At 40.8% G+C, this 20,141-nt stretch overlaps 1 protein-coding gene across 1 annotated transcript in view; it reads left to right on the top strand.

The window, feature by feature from the left end:
• GAREM1 (GRB2 associated regulator of MAPK1 subtype 1) overlaps window positions 1–20,141 on the top strand; it is a 232,280-nt gene that overhangs the window by 69,594 nt on the left and 142,545 nt on the right. Inside the window, exon 2 of the mRNA XM_068993892.1 lies at window positions 10,594–10,734. Coding sequence (XP_068849993.1) covers window positions 10,594–10,734 — 141 coding nt within the window. The remainder of the gene's footprint in view (window positions 1–10,593; window positions 10,735–20,141) is intronic.

Genomic DNA, 20,141 nt, shown 5'->3' on the forward strand with positions numbered 1-20,141 from the left:
TGGCACTGTGTATTCCTTCTGAGTTTCCTGCACACACCCCACGGCTCTGGTTTCTCCTCCCTCATCGATCTCTTACACATAGTTGTTGTTTAGTTGCAAAGTCGTGTCCGACTCTTCTGCGACTCCATGGACTATAGCCCCACCAGGCTCCTCTGTCCATGAGATTTCCCAGGCCAGAATACTGGAGTGGGCTGCCATTTCCTTCACCGGGGATAGAACCCATGTCTCCTGAACTGGTAGGCGGATTCTTTACCACTGAGCCATCAGGGAAGCCCATTTTTTATAGTACCACCACATTAATTTTCCTAAAGCAGAATTTTGACAATCCAAAACTCTTCAGTGGCTCCCTATTCCACCTCATTTAAGCCCAGCTCATCCATCACAGAAGAAGCAACCCAAATGCTGTATATTCCCTGTTAGCACTTTGTTGGTCCTCTCTGCTAAAGTCCCCACCTGCACTCTCAGTATCTTACTCCTCTTGCAGTAGTGTTCATCCCATCCTGCCTTAGGTGAAATTACGAGAACGTATCTCACCCAGGAGAATGAGGGGCAAGGTCTTCTTTATATTTTTGCTCACTCCCTGGTTGCTTTGTGCATTAAAAATTCTGAAGGGTTTGGTGGTCATCATATTGTCCACATTAAATATGTACAGTTCTTTGACTATCATTTATAACTCAGTAAATCAGGTGAGGGGGTTGTTTGTTTTTTAGTGTCACTGTTTTTGGATTTTTGCTTAAAATCATACCTCTTTATTATTTTCATAATGTTTGGACAAAGCTTTCTTATCTAGGTTTTTTGTCTTCCCTAGAATTTCAAATGGCCTCTGCTTTTTTTTTTTTTTTTTCTTATTGACTAAAGAATAATGTACTTTTTACACTTTCCTCGAGCTTTTTCATCCCCTCAGTCATGCTTACAAGGCTGCCTCTCCAGCTGTTTTTTTAAAAACGCAAAATAAATACATGTTGTTGGATAAATAAATGAGAAATATCTCAAAACGACAAACTTGCAACTGACTCTTCTTTCTTGTATGTTCCTGATCTCTTACCCCTTTCCCGTGGTGCCTTTCACTTTGTAATTCATAATTTAATCATTCATTTGTGTTAATGGTCCTGTCTGTCGCCTTCCTGTTGGATTCCTGAGCATCCTTAGGGCAGGGCATTTGTTTTGTTTGCTCCTGCATCTCAAGCACTCTGAGTAGCGCCTGTCTTACAGGTTGAGTCAAGGAGTAAGACTTGAGGCCAAAGGTCGGTGTCTTCCTGTTTCTTGGGTTGTCATTGGTGGTTTTCAAAGGCAAAGGACTGTGGTGTTGGAAGAGCAGAGTAGCGAGTGGAACCATGGAGTGAGTATTCTGCCACTTACGAGAAAAGGACAAGCTTCTTGACTGCTCTAAAGGTCATTTCCTCACCTGGGGAAGATTCATAGGACCTAAATTACAATGTTTATGTGAGGACTGGGTTTTAGAGAGAAAAAGCTTCCAATAAAATTAATAGCTGACCTTTACTGATTGTTCCTAACATGGTCAGACGTGTGCTGCACCTTTCCATCACTTTCACTGCACGTCTTCACAGCTGCTCTGTGAAGCAGGGACTGTTTTTGCCCCATCTCACAGTAAAGAGAAGGTTCCTGCCCAGGACCATACAGTGGCGGGGGCAGGGCTTGGACTTGACCAGGTCTGCTGGACCTAAAGTGCAAGCTTGTAACACCTGCCTCCTGGGTTTATGCCCTTCCTATCATCCTGCCTCCTAATGGGGAGCGCCTAGAAGGCTGCTTAATTTCTCCTTTGGTGCAGCCATTCCAGATCTTTCTTTCCTGCTTTCTTTCACACTTGAGGGATGCAGAGGGCCCATGAGTACCAGTGGTCCCCTGGTGGTGGCTTTATGAACCTCGTCCTCCCACCATTTATGACTCTGATAACCGAGTTGATCATTACAGCTTCCTCTACTTTATTTACTGAAAAAATACTGACACTTTAAAAATGTTTTGAAAAGTCTATGAATGCCATTTCAGAACACTAGTGAAATCAATAATAATTCATTTATTCAGATATATAAATATAAATATATTTAATATATTTTGACATCTTGATATAATGTCAAAAATAAGGAAGGCATATTGTTTTCTGTATAAAGCAATTAGTCTCTTCAGGTTGCTGTTGTTTTTGTTGGTTCATTTTTTTGACCATTGAAAAATTGTAAACCAAGGTTAGTGGGGGGTGGATTATTTTAATATCCAGAAAAAAACATTTTTTAAGTTTCAGGGGATAGATTTCTCATTTGAAATAGTTTGTTATTGGGTCAAATGCTGAAAAGTTACTTTAGAAAGTATTAAAATGAAAAATAATTTCATTTTATGTTACAAAGTTTCATTATTTTCAATTGATTGGGAAATTTAGTAGGAGGCCAGAGAGAATCGACAAACATAAAATTTTATTGTTTTATTGAAGGAGAGTTGATTTACAGTGTTGTGTTACTTTCAGTTGTAGTAACAGTTACATATCAGTTCAGTTCAGTTGCTAAGTCATATCCGACTCTTTGCAACCCCATGGACTGCAGCATGCCAGGATTCCCTGTCCATCACCAACTCTCAAAGCTTACTGAAACTCATGTCCGTCTAGTCGGTGATGGCATCCATCCATCTCATCCTCTGCTGTCCCCTTCTCCTCCTGCCTTTAATCTTTCCCAGCATCAGGGTCTTTTCCAATGAGTCAGTTCTTTGCATCAGGTGGCCAAAGTATTGGAGCTTCAGCTTCAGCATGAGTCCTTCCAATGCAGGACTGAATTCCTTAAGGATTGACTGGTTTGATCTCCTAGCAGTCCAAGGGACTCTCAAGAGTCTTCTTCAACACCACAGTTCAAAAGCATCAATTATTCAGTGCTCAGCTTTCTTTATGGTCTAACTCTCACATCCATACATTGACTACTGGAAAAACCATAGCTTTGAGTAGATGGACCTTTGTTGGCAAAGTAATGTCTCTGCTTTTTAATATGCTGTCTAGGTTGGTCATAGCTTTTCTTCAAAGGAACAAGCACCTTTTAATTTCATGACTGTAGTCACCATTTGCAGTGATTTTGGAGTCACCCTGAAAAAAGTCTCTCACTGTTTCCATTGTTTCCCCATCTATTTGCCATGAAGTGATGGGGCCAGATTTCATGATCTTAGTTTTCTGAATGTTGAGTTTTTCTGAATGTAGAAATAACACCAGAAAGAATGAAGAGATGGAGCCAAAGCAAAACAACGCCCAGTTGTGGATGTAACTGGTGATGGAGTAGAGTCCAGTGCTGTAAAGAGCAATATTGCACAGGAACCTGGAATGTTTGGTCCATGAATCAAGGTAAATTAGAAGTGGTTAAACAGGAGATGGCAAGTGTGAACATCAACATTTTAGGAATCAGTGAACTAAAATGGACTGGAATGGACGAATATAACTCAGATGACCATTATATCTACTACTGTGGGCAAGAATCCCTTAGAAGAAATGGAGTAGCCATCATGGTCAACAAAAGAGTCCGAAATTCAGTACTTGGGTGCAATATCAAAAATGACAGAATGATCTCTGTTCGTTTCTAAGGCAAATCATTCAATATCATGGTAATCCAAGTCTATGCCAAACCACTAATGCTGAAGAAGCTGAAGTTGAACACTTCTATGAAGACCCACAAGACCTTTTAGAATTAACACCCAAAAAAGATGTCCTTTTCATCATAGGGCACTGGAATGCAAAAGTAGGAAGTCAAGAGATACCTGGAGTAACAGGCAAATTTTCCCTTGGAGTACAGAATGAAGCAGGGCAAAGGCTAATAGAGTTCTGCCAAGAGAATGCACTGGTCGTAGCAAACACCCTCTTCCAACAACACAAGAGAAGACTCTACGTATGGACATCACCAGATGGTCAACACCAAAATCAGATTGATTATATTTTTTGCAGCCAAAGATGGAGAAGCTCTATACAGTCAGCAAAAACAAGACCAGGAGCTGATTGTGGCTCAGATTATGAGCACTTTATTGCCAAATTCAGACTGAAATTGAAGAAAGTAGGGAAGACCGCTCGACCATTTAGGTATGACCTACATCAGATATCTTACAATTATACAGTGGAAATGACAAATAGATTCAAGGGATTAGATCTGATAGACAGTGCCTGAAGAACTATGGATGGAGTTTTGTGACATTGTACAGGAGGCAGTGATCAAGACCATCCCCAAGAAAAAGAAATGCAAAAAGGCAAAATGGTTGTCTGAAGAGGTCTTACAAACAGCTGAGAAAAGAGAAGCCAAAGGTAAAGGAGAAAAGGAAAGATATTCCCATTTGCGTTCAGAGTTCCAAAGAATGGCAAGGAGAGATAAAGCCTCAGTGATCAGTGCAAAGAAATAGAGGAAAACAATAGAATGGGAAAGACTAGAGATCTCTTCAAGAAAATTAGAGATACCAAGGGAACATTTCTTGCAAAGATAGACACAATAAAGGACAGAAATGGTGTGGACCTAACAGAAGCAGAAGATATTAAGAAGAGGTGGCAAGAATACACAGGAGAACTATACAAAAAGATCTTCATGACCCAGATAACCACAATGGTATGATCACTCATGTAGAGCCGGACATTTTGGAATGTGAAGTCAAGTTGGGCCTTAGGAATCATCACTACAAACAGAGCTAATGAAGGTGATAGAATTCCAGTTGAGCTATTTCAAATCCTAAAAGATGATGCTGTGAAAGTGCTGCATTCAATCTGCCAGCAAATTTGGAAAGCTCAGCAGTGGCCACAGAACTGGAAAAGGTCAGTTTTCATTTCAATCCCAAAGAAAGGCAATGCCAAAGAATGTGCAAACTACTGCACAGTTGCACTCAGTTCAGTTCAGTTGCTCAGTTGTGTCCGACTTTTTGCAACCCCATGGAGTACAGCATACCAGGCTTCCCTGTCCATCACCAACTCTGGGAGCTTGAGTTGGTGATGCCATCCAACCATTTCGTCCTCTGTCCTCCCCTTCTCCCGCCTTCAATCTTTGCCACTATCAGGGCCTTTTCCAATGAGTCAGTTCTTCACACTCATCTCACATGCCAGCAAAGTAATGCTCAAAATTCTCCAAGCCAGGCTTCAACAGTACATGAACCGTGAACTTCCAGATGTTCAAGGTGGATTTAGAAAAGGCAGAGAGGAACCAAAGATCAAATTTCCAGCATTTGTTGGATCATTGAAAAAACAAGAGAGTTCCAGAAAAAGTTACATATATTCAGTTACATTTATATTCTTTTTCAGGTTCTTTTCCATTATTGATTATTATGATATTTTGAATATAGTCCCCAGTGCTGTTTTTCTTTTTTATATTGAGTAGTATATATCTGTTAATTCTGGACTCTTAATTTACCCCTCTCCCTCACCTTTCTCCTTTGATAAACATAATTTTGTTTTCTATGCCTGTGAGTCTCTGTTTTGGAAATAAGTTCACTTGCATCATAGTTTTAGATTCCGAATGAAAGTGATATCATATGATATTTGTCTTTCTTTGACTTACTCCATTAGTATGATAATGTCTAGGTCCATCCATATGGCTACAAAAGGCATTATGTCATTCTTTTTTATGGCTGAGTAATATTCTATTGTATACATATCCCACATCTTCTTTATCTTTTTATCCGTCAGTGGACATTTAGGCTACTCCCATATCTTAGCTATTGTAAATAGTGCTGCAGTGAACATTAGGGTGCCTGCATCTTTTCAAATTAGAGTTTTGTCTTTTCCTGATATTTGCCCAGGGATGGGATTGCTGGATCATATGTTAACTGTTTTTAGTTCTTTAAGGAACCTCTTTACTGTTCTCCATCTTGCCTGTAACAATTTACATTCCCGCTGACAGTTTAGGGGGGTTCCCTTTTCTCCACACCCTCTCCAGCATTTATTGTTTGTAGACTTTTTGATGATGGTTATTCTATTGGTGTGAAGTGAGTAATACTTCATTGTTGTTTCGATTTGTATTTCTCTAATAATTAGTGAATTAGCTCAACTGGAATTCCATCACCTCCACTAGCTTTGTTCGTAGTGATGCTTTCTAAGGCCCGCTTGACTTCACATTCCAGGATGTCTGGCTCAAGGTGAGTGATCACACCATCGTGATTATCTGGGTCGTGAAGCTCTTTTTTGTACAGTTCTTCTCTGTATTCTTGCCACCCCGTCTTAATATCTTCTGCTTCTGTTAGGTCCATACCATTTCTGTCCTTTATCGAGCCCATCTTTGCATGAAATGTTCCCTTGGTATCTCTAATTTTCTTGAAGAGATCTCTAGTCTTTTCCATTCTGTTGTTTTCCTCTATTTCTTTCCATTGATCGCTGAAGGAGGCTTTCTTATCTCTCCTTGCTATTCTTTAGAACTCTGCATTCAGATGCTTATATCTTTCCTTTTCTTCTCTGCTTTTCACTTCTCTTCTGTTCACAGCTATTTGTAAGGCCTCCTCAGACAGCCATTTTGCTTGTTTGCATTTCTTTTCCGTGGGGATGGTCTTGATCCCTGTCTCCTATACAATGTCACGAACCTCTGTCCATAGTTCATCAGGCACTCTATGTATCAGATCTAGGCCTTTAAATCTATTTCTGACTTCCACTGTATAATCATAAGGGATTTGATTTAGGTCATACCTGAATGGTCTAGCGGTTTTCCCTACTTTCTTCAATTTCAGTCTGAATTTGGCAATAAGGAGTTCATGATCTGAGCCACAGTCAGCTCCCAGTCTTGTTTTTGTTGACTGTATAGAGCTTCTCCATCTTTGGCTGCAAAGAATATAATCAGTCTGATTTTGGTGTTGACCATCTGGTGATGTCCATGGGTATAGTCTTCTCTTGTGTTGTTGGAAGAGGGTGTTTGCTATGACCAGTGCATTCTCTTGGCAGAACTCTATTAGCCTTTGCCCTGCTTCATTCCATATTCCAAGGGAAAATTTGCCTGTTACTCCAGGTATCTCTTGACTTCCTACTTTTGCATTCCAGTCCCCTATAAAGAAAAGGACATCTTTTTTGGGTGTCATTTCTAAAAGGTCTTGTAGGTCTTCATAGAACCATTCAACTTCAGCTTCTTCAGTGTAGCTGGTTGGGGCATAGGCTTGGATTACCGTGATATTGAATGGCTTGCCTTGGAAATGGAAAGAGATCAGTCTGTCGTTTTTGAGATTGCATCCAAGTACTGCATTTCAGGCTTTTGTTGACTATGATGGCTACTCCATTTCTTCTAAGGGATTCTTGCCCACAGTAGTAGATACAATGGTCATCTGAGTTAAATTCACCCATTCCAGTCCATTTTAATTCACTGATTCCTAGAATGTTAATGTTCACTCTTGCCATCTCCTGTTTGACCACTTCCAATTTGCCTTGATTCATGGACCAAACATTCCAGGTTCCTATGCAATATTGCTCTTTACAGCATCAGACCTTGCTTCTATCACCAGTCACATCCACAACTGGGTATTGTTTTTGCTTTGTCTCCATCCTTTCATTCTTTCTAGAGTTATTTCTCCACTGATCTCCAGTAGCATATTGGGCACCTACCGACCTGGGGAGTTCCCCTTGCAGTATCCTATCGTTTTGCCTTTTCATGCTGTTCATGGGGTTCTCAAGGCAAGAATACTGAAGTGGCTTGCCATTCCCTTCTCCAGTGGATGTGAACTGTGAACTTCCAGATGTTCAGGCTGGTTTTAGAAAAGGCAGAGGAACCAGAGATCAAATTGCCAACATCTGCTGGATCATGGAATCAGCAAGAGAGTTCCAGAAAAACATCTATTTCTGCTTTATTAACTATGCCAAAGCCTTTGACTGTGTGGATCATAATAAACTGTGGAAAATTCTGAAAGAGATGGGAATACCAGACCACCTAACCTGCCTCTTGAGAAACCTGTATGCAGGTCAGGAAGTAAGTTAGAACTGGACATGGAACAACAGACTGGTTCCAAATAGGAAAAGGAGTACGTCAAGGCTGTGTATTGTCACCCTGCTTATTTAACTTCTATGCAGAGTACATCATGAGAAACGCTGGGCTGGAAGAAGCACAAGCTGGAATCAAGATTGCCGGGAGAAATATCAATATCCTCAGATATGCAGATGACACCACCCTTATGGCAGAAAGTGAAGAGGAACTAAAAAGCCTGTTGATGAAAGTGAAAGAGGAGAGTGAAAAAGTTGGCCTAAAGCTCAACATTCAGAAAACGAAGATCATGGCATGTGGTCCCATCACTTCATGGGAAATAGATGTGGGAACAGTGTCAGACTTTATTTTGGGGGGCTCCAAAATCACTGCAGATGGTGATTGCAGCCATAAAATTAAGAGACACTCCTTGGAAGGAAAGTTATGACCAACTTAGAAAGCATATTGAAAATCAGAGACATTACTTTGCCAACAAAGGTCCTTCTAGTCAAGGCTATGGTTTTTCCATTGGTCATGTATGGATGTGAGAGTTGGACTGTGAAGAAAGCTGAGCGCTGCAGAATTGATGCTTTTCAACTGTGGACTCTTGAGAGTCCCTTGGACTGCAAGGAGATTTAACCAGTCCATTCTAAAGGAGATCAGTCCTGGGTGTTCTTTGGAAGGACTGATGCTAAAGCTGAAACTCCAATCCTTTGGCCACCTCATGTGAAGAGTTGACTCATTGGAAAAGACCCTGATGCTGGAAGGGATTGGGAGCAGGAGGAGAAGGGGATGACAGAGGATGAGATGGCTGGATGGCATCACCGCCTCGATGGACATGAGTTTGAGTAAACTCTGGGAGTTGGTGATAGACATGGAGGCCTGGCATGCTGTGATTCATGGGGTCGGAAAGAGTCGGCCATGAGTGAGTGACTGAACTGAATAATTAGTGATGTTGAGCATTCTTTCTTGTGTCTGTTGTCCATCTGTATGTCTTCTCTGGAGAAATGTCTATTTTGATATGCCCATTTTTTAATTGGGTTGTTTTTTTGATATGGAACTAAGTGAGCTGTTTGTATATTTTGTAAGTTAATCCCTTGTCAGTCACATTGTGAATATTTTCTCTCATTCTGTAAGTTGTCTTTTCATTCTCTTTCTGGCTTCCTTTGCTGTGTAAAAGTTCTTAAGTTTGATTAGGTTCCATCTGTTTATTTTTGCTTTTATTTCCATTAGTCTCGGAAGCAGATCCAAAAAAATATTGCTCTAACATATCAAAAAGGATTCTGCCAATGTTTTCTTTTCCTCTAAGAGTTTGAGAGTTACATCGTCTTACAATTAGGTCTCTAATCCATTTTGAGTTCATTTTTGTATATGATGTTGAAGAATGTTTTAATTTTATCCCTTTACATAGAACTGGCCAGTTTTCCCAGAAACACTTGCTATAGAGACTGTGTTTTCTCTATTTTGTATTCTTGCTTCCTTTGTTGTAGATTAATTAACCATAAGTGTGTGGGTTTATTTCTAGGCTTTCTGTTCAGTTCCGTTGATTTATGTGTCTGTTTTTGTACCAGTACAGTACTAAAACATGTAAAATTTGAAAGGAGATTATAAGCATTTAATCTCAAGTACTGTTTCAACAGAGAGAGGTAAACTTAGAGATAAATTTTTTATTTTTAGTAGTTATATTGTAGTGATTAAGAACATAAGCTTTGGGCAAATTCCCTGGCAATCCAGCGGTTGGGACTTTATGCTTTCACACACAAAGGCCTGGGTTCCACTCCTGTTTTAAGGAACTAGGGTCCCACGAGCCATGGTGTAGCCAAGAAAAAAAAAAAGAGCATAAGCTTTGGAATCTGACCTAGGCTTGAATCTGCAGCTTTCTGCTCATTAAATCTGTGCGCTTAGAGTATACATTTCTGTTTTAAAAAATGACTTTGTTTATTTACGTATTTATCACGTCTGAGCTGGGTCTTCGATGCTGCATGGGCTTTCCTCTAGTTGCAGAGAGCTGGGGCTCCTCTCTAGTTGCGGCGTGCAGGCTTCTCCTTGCGGCGGCTTCTGTTGTGGGGAGCATGGGGTCCAGGCCAGGCGGACTTCAGTAGCTGCAGCACGAAGGTGCAGTCCCTGTGGCTCCCCAGGCTCCAGAGACCAGGCTCCGTAGTTGTGGCTCATGGGTTCAGTTGCTCTGAGGCATGTGGGATCTTCCCAGGTCAGGGATTGAACCCATGTCTTCCATGCAATGGCAGGTGGATTCTTTACCACTGAGCCACCAGGGAAGCCCCTATACTTAACATTCTGAACCTTCATTTTTCTTGTCTGTAAATAAGGAACAATATCGGCCTCATAATGTTATTCTATTACATTGAAATAATATATAAAACATTTAATTAGATGTGCTCAGTATACTGTTGGCACTCAGTGTGTGTTTCTTTTATTATATTATTGTTGAAATACCACTAAGATAGAATGAGGTATTTGACAATCTCTTTGCAGATAAATGGGAAACATTTTTATGGAATCCTGTGTATAGTTGTCAACTTGGCATGGGATGCCTCTTTTTAAATTGCTGATTCAAAAGTGGACTTTATCTCATCTTGGGATGAACTATCAACTTCTCCATTAGTGAACTTATAACTAATGAAATTGCGTTGCAGAGAATGGAGTAAGCAGATGCTGATTCTAAGTTTCTTATATAAAATTTGTTTTCCAGGAGAATGCATAGAAGGGCTGCGGGAAAATGACTACCTTCTGATTCACTCGTGCCGTCAGTGGACCACCATCACTGCCCATAGCTTGGAGGAGGGGCACTATGTCATTGGGCCAAAGATAGAGATTCCGGTACATTATGCAGGTAAAGCTCCTCTCAAGGGACAGGGCCAAGGAAGGGTACTTGAATATGCTAATTTTCTCCTCTACGTGAGAAAATAGGAGAGTTATCTATAAACTAGAGGATAAAAAGACTTGGACAAAGAAGAACAAAACACTTTGGTTACCAGATTCATTTTGTCATGGGAATTTCTAATTAATGCATGTACTTAAGCATGAATTCTTCTTTTTTTTTCTTTAATGATCTTGTGCATTTTTTAAACTTTTTATTTTGTACTGGAGTATAGCCAATTAACAATGTTGTGAAAGTTTCAGGTGGACTGCAAAGGGACTCCGCCATACATGTACATGTGTGCATTCTCCCCCAGACTCCCCTCCTCTCCAGGCTGCCACATAACATTGAGCAGAGTTCCCTGTTAAGCACAAATTCTTCTTAGATATTCATAAAACAAAAATGTTACAAAGATCTTTGGAAAGGCAGTCCATATGTGTAGGCAGCCTCTGAGCACAAGGATCTCTGAATTAACCTGAGCACAATTTGTGAATGACTTTGATTTCATGGTTTCACAAGATACCATTGCATAAATAAGCATTATGGTCTGGTTTTAAAAGTATTGAAAAGTCAGATCCTGCACATGTCCTTCTGCAAAAGAGCATTTAGAACAGACAGCAGAGGTGACCTCACTGCTTTAGTTGAATCAAGATAATAGCTACTTTCCTGCCTCACTGGGAATTCCGTTCAGTGGGAATTCCATTCAGTGTAACATGTTACTGTTGCATTTATTTAACTAATTTTTAACTAGTTTAGTTAACGTATTTGTTAACTAATTTTACTATTATTTAACTAATTCCTTTCCATGTCATTTAACTAATCTTTATTAAGGGCTTTCTAAGTACTAGCACTGTTCTAGGAATTGAGGATCCATCTAGTAGCTTGAATCCATTTTCAATAGTGGCAGTTTATACATGCAGTTTTTAAAAAGCATTATATATATATATATATATATATCCCCTATACTTCCTTCTGTTCCTTATAGTTCATTATGTGAAAGCTCTTTTTCTTTTTCTCTACTGTCATTAATGTTTCAAAAGTCTGTAGCAGGACGCCCTAGACCTCTGTCATGTTTTTGAGCGAAACCTCTGCATTGCCCAGAGAGTTGTCTGTCTGGAACAGGGGCTTCACTGTATTCCCGCTGCCTAGAACAGCAGTAATTGGTATGTGTTCAGTAAATATTTATGGGATGTAAGAATGGTTTGGTCCCCCTCTTATTTCTAGGAGTCTTCATTGCTGGATATGACCTAGGAGTCACTAAACTTCTCAAAATCCTTATTACAGAAAAAATTTTAAGAAAAGATTTCTGTTGCCTGAAACCCTGTCCTAGAATTCTCTTTCCCAGCCATAGGAGTAGCCTTCATAGAAAAAGGAGGAACATATAGCTACAGAAAGTGTTAAGAGTGAGATTGGGAGCCAGGCAGAGGGACAGAGAATGAGCGAGAGCCTCCACCTGCCTGGCCTCTCCTGCCAGTGGTCACACGACAGGTGAGTTCCATGCTCGTTTTAGCCGGGCCAAAATGATGGTTCCTGTAGTTCGTGGAAAACCAAGAAGGAAACTCTTGTGAATAGCTCTGTGGCATTGTTTGTCCCAAATGAATGTTGTCATTTGATCAGATGTGCAGATTTCTTTAGAGACCCCATACGCCACCAGTCTCTCTAACTTACTGCTCAGAGCTCTCATGCTCTCTGATTGTAGTCCACTTCTCCAGACCTAGCTTTTCCACTCTGAAGACCAGGCCTTCCCCTCTGGCTACCATTCCCCGGCTGGAGTTGCCTTCCTCAGCCATGCTTCCATCAGAGCCTGTCGTTTCATCAGGAGGCTGCTGGCTCCCCCGACTCGTCCCCATGTTGTCTCCTGACGTGCTTCCCTTGTATCACGTGCATTTGGTTTCACTGCATTACCTTTTCCTTGTGCTTAGTCACTCAGTCATGTCCACTCTTTGTGACCCCATGGACTGCAGCCCACTTGGCTTCTTTGTCCATCGGATTCTCCAGGCAAGAATACAGGTGTAGGTTGCCATTTCCTCCTCCAGGGGATCTTCCTGACCCAGGAATCGAACCCATGTCTCCTGTGTCTCCTGCTTTGCAAGCGGATTCTCTACCTGCTGAGCCATTGCCTGCACCCATACTTGCCAGTTGGACTGTACACTCCTAAACAAGTGAGACTAATTCAAAAAGCCTTTGTGAGTCCTTTGGATCTGTACACAAAAGATACAATTCTTTATGGCTGTGGATGTTCCATCCAGGGATCTCAAACTTGGCTACATATCTGGGAATCACCTGGGAAGCTTTAAAAATGACTGATGCCCAGTTCCCACATCCAAGGTTCTGATTTAATTGGCTTTGAGTGTGGGCTGAGCATCAGGGTTTTAATAGCTCCTCTTGTTATTCAGCCAAGGTTGGAAATCCTTTGTTCTGGAGTGGGCATTCACTGTGTCAGATGATGAGATTTCACCAAACACCTGCAAATGCTTGCAAATGTTTTGTTGTTCTAAATATATATATATATTTTTAACATTCATCTTCCATTGGGATAAAAGATGGTATGTCGACAGCTTACTCTTTATCTGCAAGAAAAGTGATAGTCCACTTAATTGGGAGCCCCAGGCAGTATATTGCAAATGATACTTTTTCATTTTGAAAGTAAAGTTGAGGTGCCCAGGCTAAAAGGAAACATGAGCACTAAGATTGCACCACTTTACATGAAAAGAAAGAAAACATATTAAAGGAAGAAAAATTTGAAATGGAACTGTCTTAGTTCAAGTTGCTGTAACAAAATTCCATAGACTGGATGGATTGTAAACAAAAGAAATTTATTTCTTGAGAAGTCCAAGATCAAAGTGCCAGCAGGTCTGATGTCTGGTGAGAGCCCACTTTCTGGTTCTTGGATGATTATTTTCTTGCTGGGTCCTGATATGGTAGAGAGAGAGAGGAAAAAGAAGAGACATCGAGAGTGAGAGAGAACAATCAGCTTTCCCAAGTCTGTTCTTAGAAGGGCACTAATCTCATTCATGAAGGCTCCACCCTCAGGACTAATTGCCCTCCAAAGAACCCACCTCCAAATTCTATCACATTGGGGATTTAGCCTTCAGCATCTGACTTTGGGAGGATGTAAACATTCCGTCCATAGCAAGGAACCAGTGTTTTATGAGACTTGATAAAATCATTTCAAAGAACATCCTCAGGTATATTTTATTTCAAAGGATTTATGACCAACTCCAGCCTTTGGAAGAAAGAAAGCATAAAGTAAATAGTGGAGGCTAAAAATACCATTTATGTCTCTGGTTCACTAGTGTTCTAATTTTAGTTATTAGAAGAAACACTTATCCATGCATATTTCACTAATTTGTTATAACTTCATTTACATTGAGAGTCATCACTCATTCTTTGAGAAAAATTAATGAATAATTAATAATTAAATACATTTGATGTAGGAATAAAGTCTACCAGCTTTGTAATCAGCCTAGTTGGATTCCTGATTCTGCCACTTCCTGTGTGTATTCGGGCAAGTTACTCCACCTCTCTGGATCTAAATTTTCTCTATAAAGTGGAGACAAAGAGTGCCTTTCTCTTTGGGTGGTTGTGAAGATGAAAAGAGGTGATGCCAGTTAAGCACCTTTCTGAGTGCTTGTTTGTATAGTCACTCAGTCGAGTCTGACTCTTTGCAACCCCATGGCCTGTAGCCCTCCAGGCTCCCCAGTCCATAGGATTCTCCCAGGCAAGAATACTGGAGTGGGTTGCCATTTCCTTCTTCAGGGGGTCTTCCCAACTCAGTAATCATACCCCAGTCTCCTGCATTGCAGGCAGATTCTTTACCACTGAGTGAAGTGGGAAATGCTTACTATTAATACTTACCAAGTGCTCCATGGTGTTAATGGTGGTGATTATCGTTTCGATAGCACAGTGTTTCTGAAGATTTAACTCTTGGTTTTGAAGTACAGATTACAAGTTGAATTACTTTTCTGCTCATTAAAGCAGACTGACGCCCCTCGGAGTTGTTTTGGCTACTGTTTTGTTGTTGTTTTAAACTTCTTATTTTGAGGCTGCAGTAGTATGATAGATTCCTTTATATTATTCACCCATTTTTGACCATCATTTTGCCATGTTTGTTGTATTCTTTTCCCCATCTCTTTCTCTACATGTGTGCACACTCCCACACACACCCATATTATTTATTTATTTACCCCAAATCTTCGGAGCAGACCACACACATCCCCCTTGTACTTCATTATGTGGTTCCTAAAAGCAAGGATATCCTCGTATGTGACCACAGTACTGTCAGCAAATTCAGGATGTTTAATACTGTGATTTAATCTGCAGCGCATGTTCCGGTTTTGTCATTTGTCCCAGTAATATTTTTTTTCCCTCCAGGACAGCCTCTAGTCTGAGACCACTTACTGTTTTTTCCTATCGTGTCCCTTTAGTCTCCTTTAATCTGGGACTGTTCCTCAGCCTTTCTCATGTTCCTTGACAATCTAGAAGCATGTGGGCAAGTTGCTTTTTAGAATAACCCTCACTTTGGGTTCCACAGGCTCTTCATGATTAGATTGAAATTATGCACTTTGGGCTGATTGTGTCCTCCTGGGTGAAATCACATCTGGAGACACGGGTGTCCCTCTATCCCTTATTGGTGACCTTGATCTTGATCACTCGGTTAAGACATCTGATTTCTCTGCTGTATAATTGGCATGTGCTTTGTGTTACTGGGAAGTTTGAAAAAAAATTCTTTGAGATTCTGTGGGTATCCTGTTCCTTCTCTAACTCCCTACCCCCTTTTATTGAGCAGCTGTTGATGATACCTGTCTGATTCAATTGGTACTTTGAAGGTGGTAAAATAGTGCATTTCTAACTTAACTCCGTCATTCCTTCTCCTGTGTGTTGTCATTCTGCTGTAAGGAAGAGCTGTTCCTCTCTCCCACTGTGCCTTTACTTACCTGTTATTATCAGCATGGAGTTACAGATTCTTACTTCATGCAGGGGGTCAAAATATCTCCCTGTCCTTGTTTATTTTGATGCTCGACTTGTCCATATGTTGCCATTTGGGTACAAGCTGGCCCATCCATCTTTATGACTTGCCCGCTTTGTCCTTATTTTCTGGTATAGGTGGCAGCTGTTTTTCTCCTTCTCAGTGTACCATTTCCATCAGGGCCACTGCACTGTCCTGTCCCAGGCAACACCCCTTACTTTGTGGTCTCTCTAAATGGTGTCCCTTGGAGTTGTGCAGTACACAGCCTAGGCAGCTATACACAGCTCTATTCACATATTTTCCAAAAAATAGCAAAACTCAGCATTTCTAGAAAAATCACAATCCCGAGTGCCTTTCCCATATTTTTAATCAGATTTTCATGACATTCTTCATGTGAAAAGAAATACTGTCATAAAATTTTCAGAGAAGAGAAATACGACTTGAAGTTCTTATCAGAATTACACTCTCACGTGGTGGTGATAAGAATCACCTTACTCTGAATTCTGAAATGATTAGATGTGCTTGAGAAAAAAAAAATAAATAAAGACATCCCTCTTTCTGACAAAGTACATTTTTTATTTGGAATAAAAAAAATTTTCTTGGTTTAACAAACAGTTGATTCCGAGAGAGAAAATGTGTTTAGTCAGCATCATGTATTTTGCTAAAGCAGAGAAACCACTCAAGAAAAATTGGCATAGGGTTTAGAAATGTGATGGCCACTTTCACACATGTTTTAGTCAAAAGGCATCACAGATCAATTTTATCCAAGCTCTAACTCCTTGTTGCTACCGAAAGGGCCAAGATTTCCTAAGGAATGTACAACGGGGAATTCGGAATTTTTCTGCATCCTCAGACCATCTAAACTCCTGCCTGGCCTACTCCACTGCTAACTCACCCTGAACATCTCCTACCTCCCCAGTTTATCTTGACTTGTTAAACAACAACAACAAGACAAAACAAAATTCTTTTTAAAAATTAGAAAAAGGAACCTAGTGCAACTTAATTATAGCCAATAGTTCGTAAAGATGAATGATCTCCCTTTAACAGTTCAGATTTCTCTTCGTCAAATTCCTTTTGTCTCTATAGTTCAGAGCGTTCAGTCAAGCTCACTCAACATTGCTTACACTAAAGCAAGTGTCTTAGGTTTAGGCTGAACCTTCCTAGGGCATTAACCCTGATTTGGTATTCACAATTTGACATTTTGTCCGGTAAAACTAATGTAAACTTCAGACTCCACAAAAAGCTGGATATGCTGTTGCCTCTGGAATTTGCCCTTTTAAGCTCCAAGTTTCCAACTTATAAAATGGAAATTTTCCTTAGAAAATACCGTGAATATTCTCTGAGCTCTAATTTGCGTTATTGACTCAACAGCTTCCCTACCTCAGGATGAGTACTAAATAATGTTACCTGCTCTCCTGAAAACTAACCAGAAAGAGCTGTCCGGGGACAGAGCTCTGAGAAGTCAGATGAATCAGAATGTGAGGTGTCCGTGTACCCATGGCCCACCACTTGGGGAAGTAGTGGGATTCTGCCTGGGTTTATGAAAATGCACATCATTCAGTGGCATGCTTGGTGTCTTCACCAAACAGACTGCCACTTGAACATAAGCATCTGAGATAAACCCCAGCCACATTTGGCTTCTATTTTTAAATTCCCAGCCTTCTGCAAATCCAGTGACTCTTTAATAAGCTAAAATAATCTCAGTACTTCCCTCCTCCAGTCAATCCTAAAGGAAATCAGCCCTGAATATTTGCTGCTGAAGCTGAAACTCCAGTGCTTGGCCATCTGATACAAAGCGCCAGCTCATTGGAAAAGACCCTGATCCTGGGAAAGATTGAAGGCAGGAGGAGAAGGGGGTGACAGAGGACGAGATGGTTAGATGGCATCACCGACTCCATGGACATGAATTTGAGTAAACTGCAGGAGATACTAAAGGGCTGGGGAGCCTGGCATGCTGCGGTTCAGGGGGTCGCAAAGAGTCAGACACAGCTTAGCGACTGAACATCAACAACAGCTTCCCTCCTAGCTACAGTATGTACACAAATAAGTAACAGTGGAACCCAAGGTTAGTTAGAATTGCTTATGAAATCTGCAAGGCCCTTAGCAAGCCCCTGCATTTGTATCAGCAGTACCTGTTTTTAAAAATGTAGGATGTGCAGTGTCTGTCTCTCAGGCAAAATTATAGTAATGTGATATCTAACATAACCTTGAATTGTAATCACTGAACAAAAGAAAATGTTGAAACAAGCTAATTTTATTCTCCTGGGTTGTGAGTTTAATTAGTGTGAATCATCCATTTATAAAAGTAACTACTTGTTTAGAGCATTATGTGCACTTTCTCTGTTACATGGTGTAAAGCTTATGTGATAAAATGGAAAGTAACCAGTCTGTCTTTTAAAAAGTCCTCAGTACAGATATTGGGCTTCCCAGGTGCATCAGTGGTAAAGAATCCACCTGCCAGTGCAGGAGACTTGGGTTCGATCCCTTAGTCAGAAGATTCCCTGGAGAAGGAAACGGCAATCTTGCTTGGGAAGTCCCATGGACAGAGAAGCCTGGTGGGCTATACTCCAATGGTTTGCAAAAAAAAAAAAAAGTCAAAGATGACTTAATGACTAAATAATAACAGTACATGGCAAGCAATATTATCCTAACCAGTTTTGCCAGTACCAGTAATAAATATTAGCTAAGAAATAACCCTTTTTCATAATTGAATCTTTAGGTCACAGTTAACAATAACTTAATTTTATTCAGTGCTTGCTCTTCTCTAGTTGCTTCCCTGGTGGCTCAGACAGTAAAGAATCTGCCTGCAATGGAAAAGACCTGGGTTTGATCACTGGGTTGGGAAGATCCCCTGGAACCCACTCCAATATTCTTGCCTGGAGAATCCCCATAGACAGAGGAGTCTGGCGGGCTTCAGGCCACGGGGTTGCAGAGTCGAACACAACTGAGCAACTAAGCACATATTCTCTTGGGCTTCCCTGGTGGCTCAGCGGTAAAGAATCTGCCGACAGTGCAGGAGACACAGGAGATGCGGGTTCAGTCCCTGGGTTGGGAAGATCCCCTGGAGGAGGGCAACGGCAACCCGCTCCAGTATTCTCACACTGAAAATCCCGTGGACAGAGGAGCCTGGTGAGTTGTGGCCGACGCGGTCACAAAGAGTCAGACACGACTGAAGCAGCTAACCACACACACATTACATTCTTTGCTTGTATGTCTTCATGTAACTTTCACAACAAACCCACGAGACAGGTTCTATTTTCTGTATTTGTGCACCAATGAGAACTGAAGTTTAAAGACATTAAGAACCTTGTAATATTACCCAGCTAATGGGTGTGATTGGGACTCAGGACTTGCAGCTCCACAACCTGTTTCCCCCACCGCAGTTCCTCTTGAATGTGCTAGAAGGCACTTCCACACGGAAGTCATCCTGACCATCACAGAGAGGAGAGATCTGTTAGAATTTGCTGGTAAATTTAGTAAAGCTTCTGCTTTTCTCTCCTTTCACCCAGCTCCCCACGAGTATTCTGACTCCAGGGGAAAACTAAGGAAACATATATTTATCTTGACCTTTTCTAGATTTATAAGTCATCTGCATACAGGTGACGTTCTCATCTCTCAAGTAAATGACAGAAAGTGGCAAAGACAGAAGAGCTGCATGGAGAGCCCTGGGCCGGGGAGGGGATGGAGGGAACCTGGGGGGCTTCCTACCCAAGTCTGGAGGCCCAGGGAGAGGGTCTTTTGAGTGTGACTGAGGATATTGGTGGTCTTCTAATGGACATTCTCAGTGAATAAATGGGAGAAAAATCAGACTTCACGAGGGGGTTAAAAATGAGTGGAAGGTGAGACAGCAGGCATGGATAACTATGTTTGTCACAGTATGTTAAAAAGCTGAGGGAGAGGACATAGGAGTGAAAGGCTTCTAATCTTTTTTTTTTTTTTTTAAACAATAACATAGTTGGAGGCATCTTTCTTGGTTGGAGGATTACTCAAGAGAGGATAAAGGGGGAAACTAATAGCCCAGTGTCTAAGAAGTTGTCTCTGCCGATGTTTCCACTTCTTTATGATGTAGTTGGCGTAGCTACTGTAACATAATGTTTGTGGTCAGAGGTCGGATGAATTGTTTCTTTCACACTTGGGTGTCGCCCAGATGTTTTAACTCAAAACAAAGAACTTAATGTAAGCATCAACCTTTGATAGAAGAATGACTTGAGGATTGTTGTCAGCCTTTGGTATAGCTTTCTAGTTTTACTTCTAAACACTTAAGAATAATAACCCAAGTAAACTAGAATGTGAATGGTTTTCATCCTGAGATGACATTTGGGAATTATCTTGATTTTGTGTTAGGTGTGATTCTCGTGTTACAGTTTTGAAGGAAAACATCCTTATTTGTTAGAGACACACTGAATTATTT

This window comes from Capricornis sumatraensis, chromosome 21 (genome assembly GCF_032405125.1).
Source record: "Capricornis sumatraensis isolate serow.1 chromosome 21, serow.2, whole genome shotgun sequence".
Taxonomy (NCBI): Eukaryota; Metazoa; Chordata; class Mammalia; order Artiodactyla; family Bovidae; genus Capricornis; species Capricornis sumatraensis.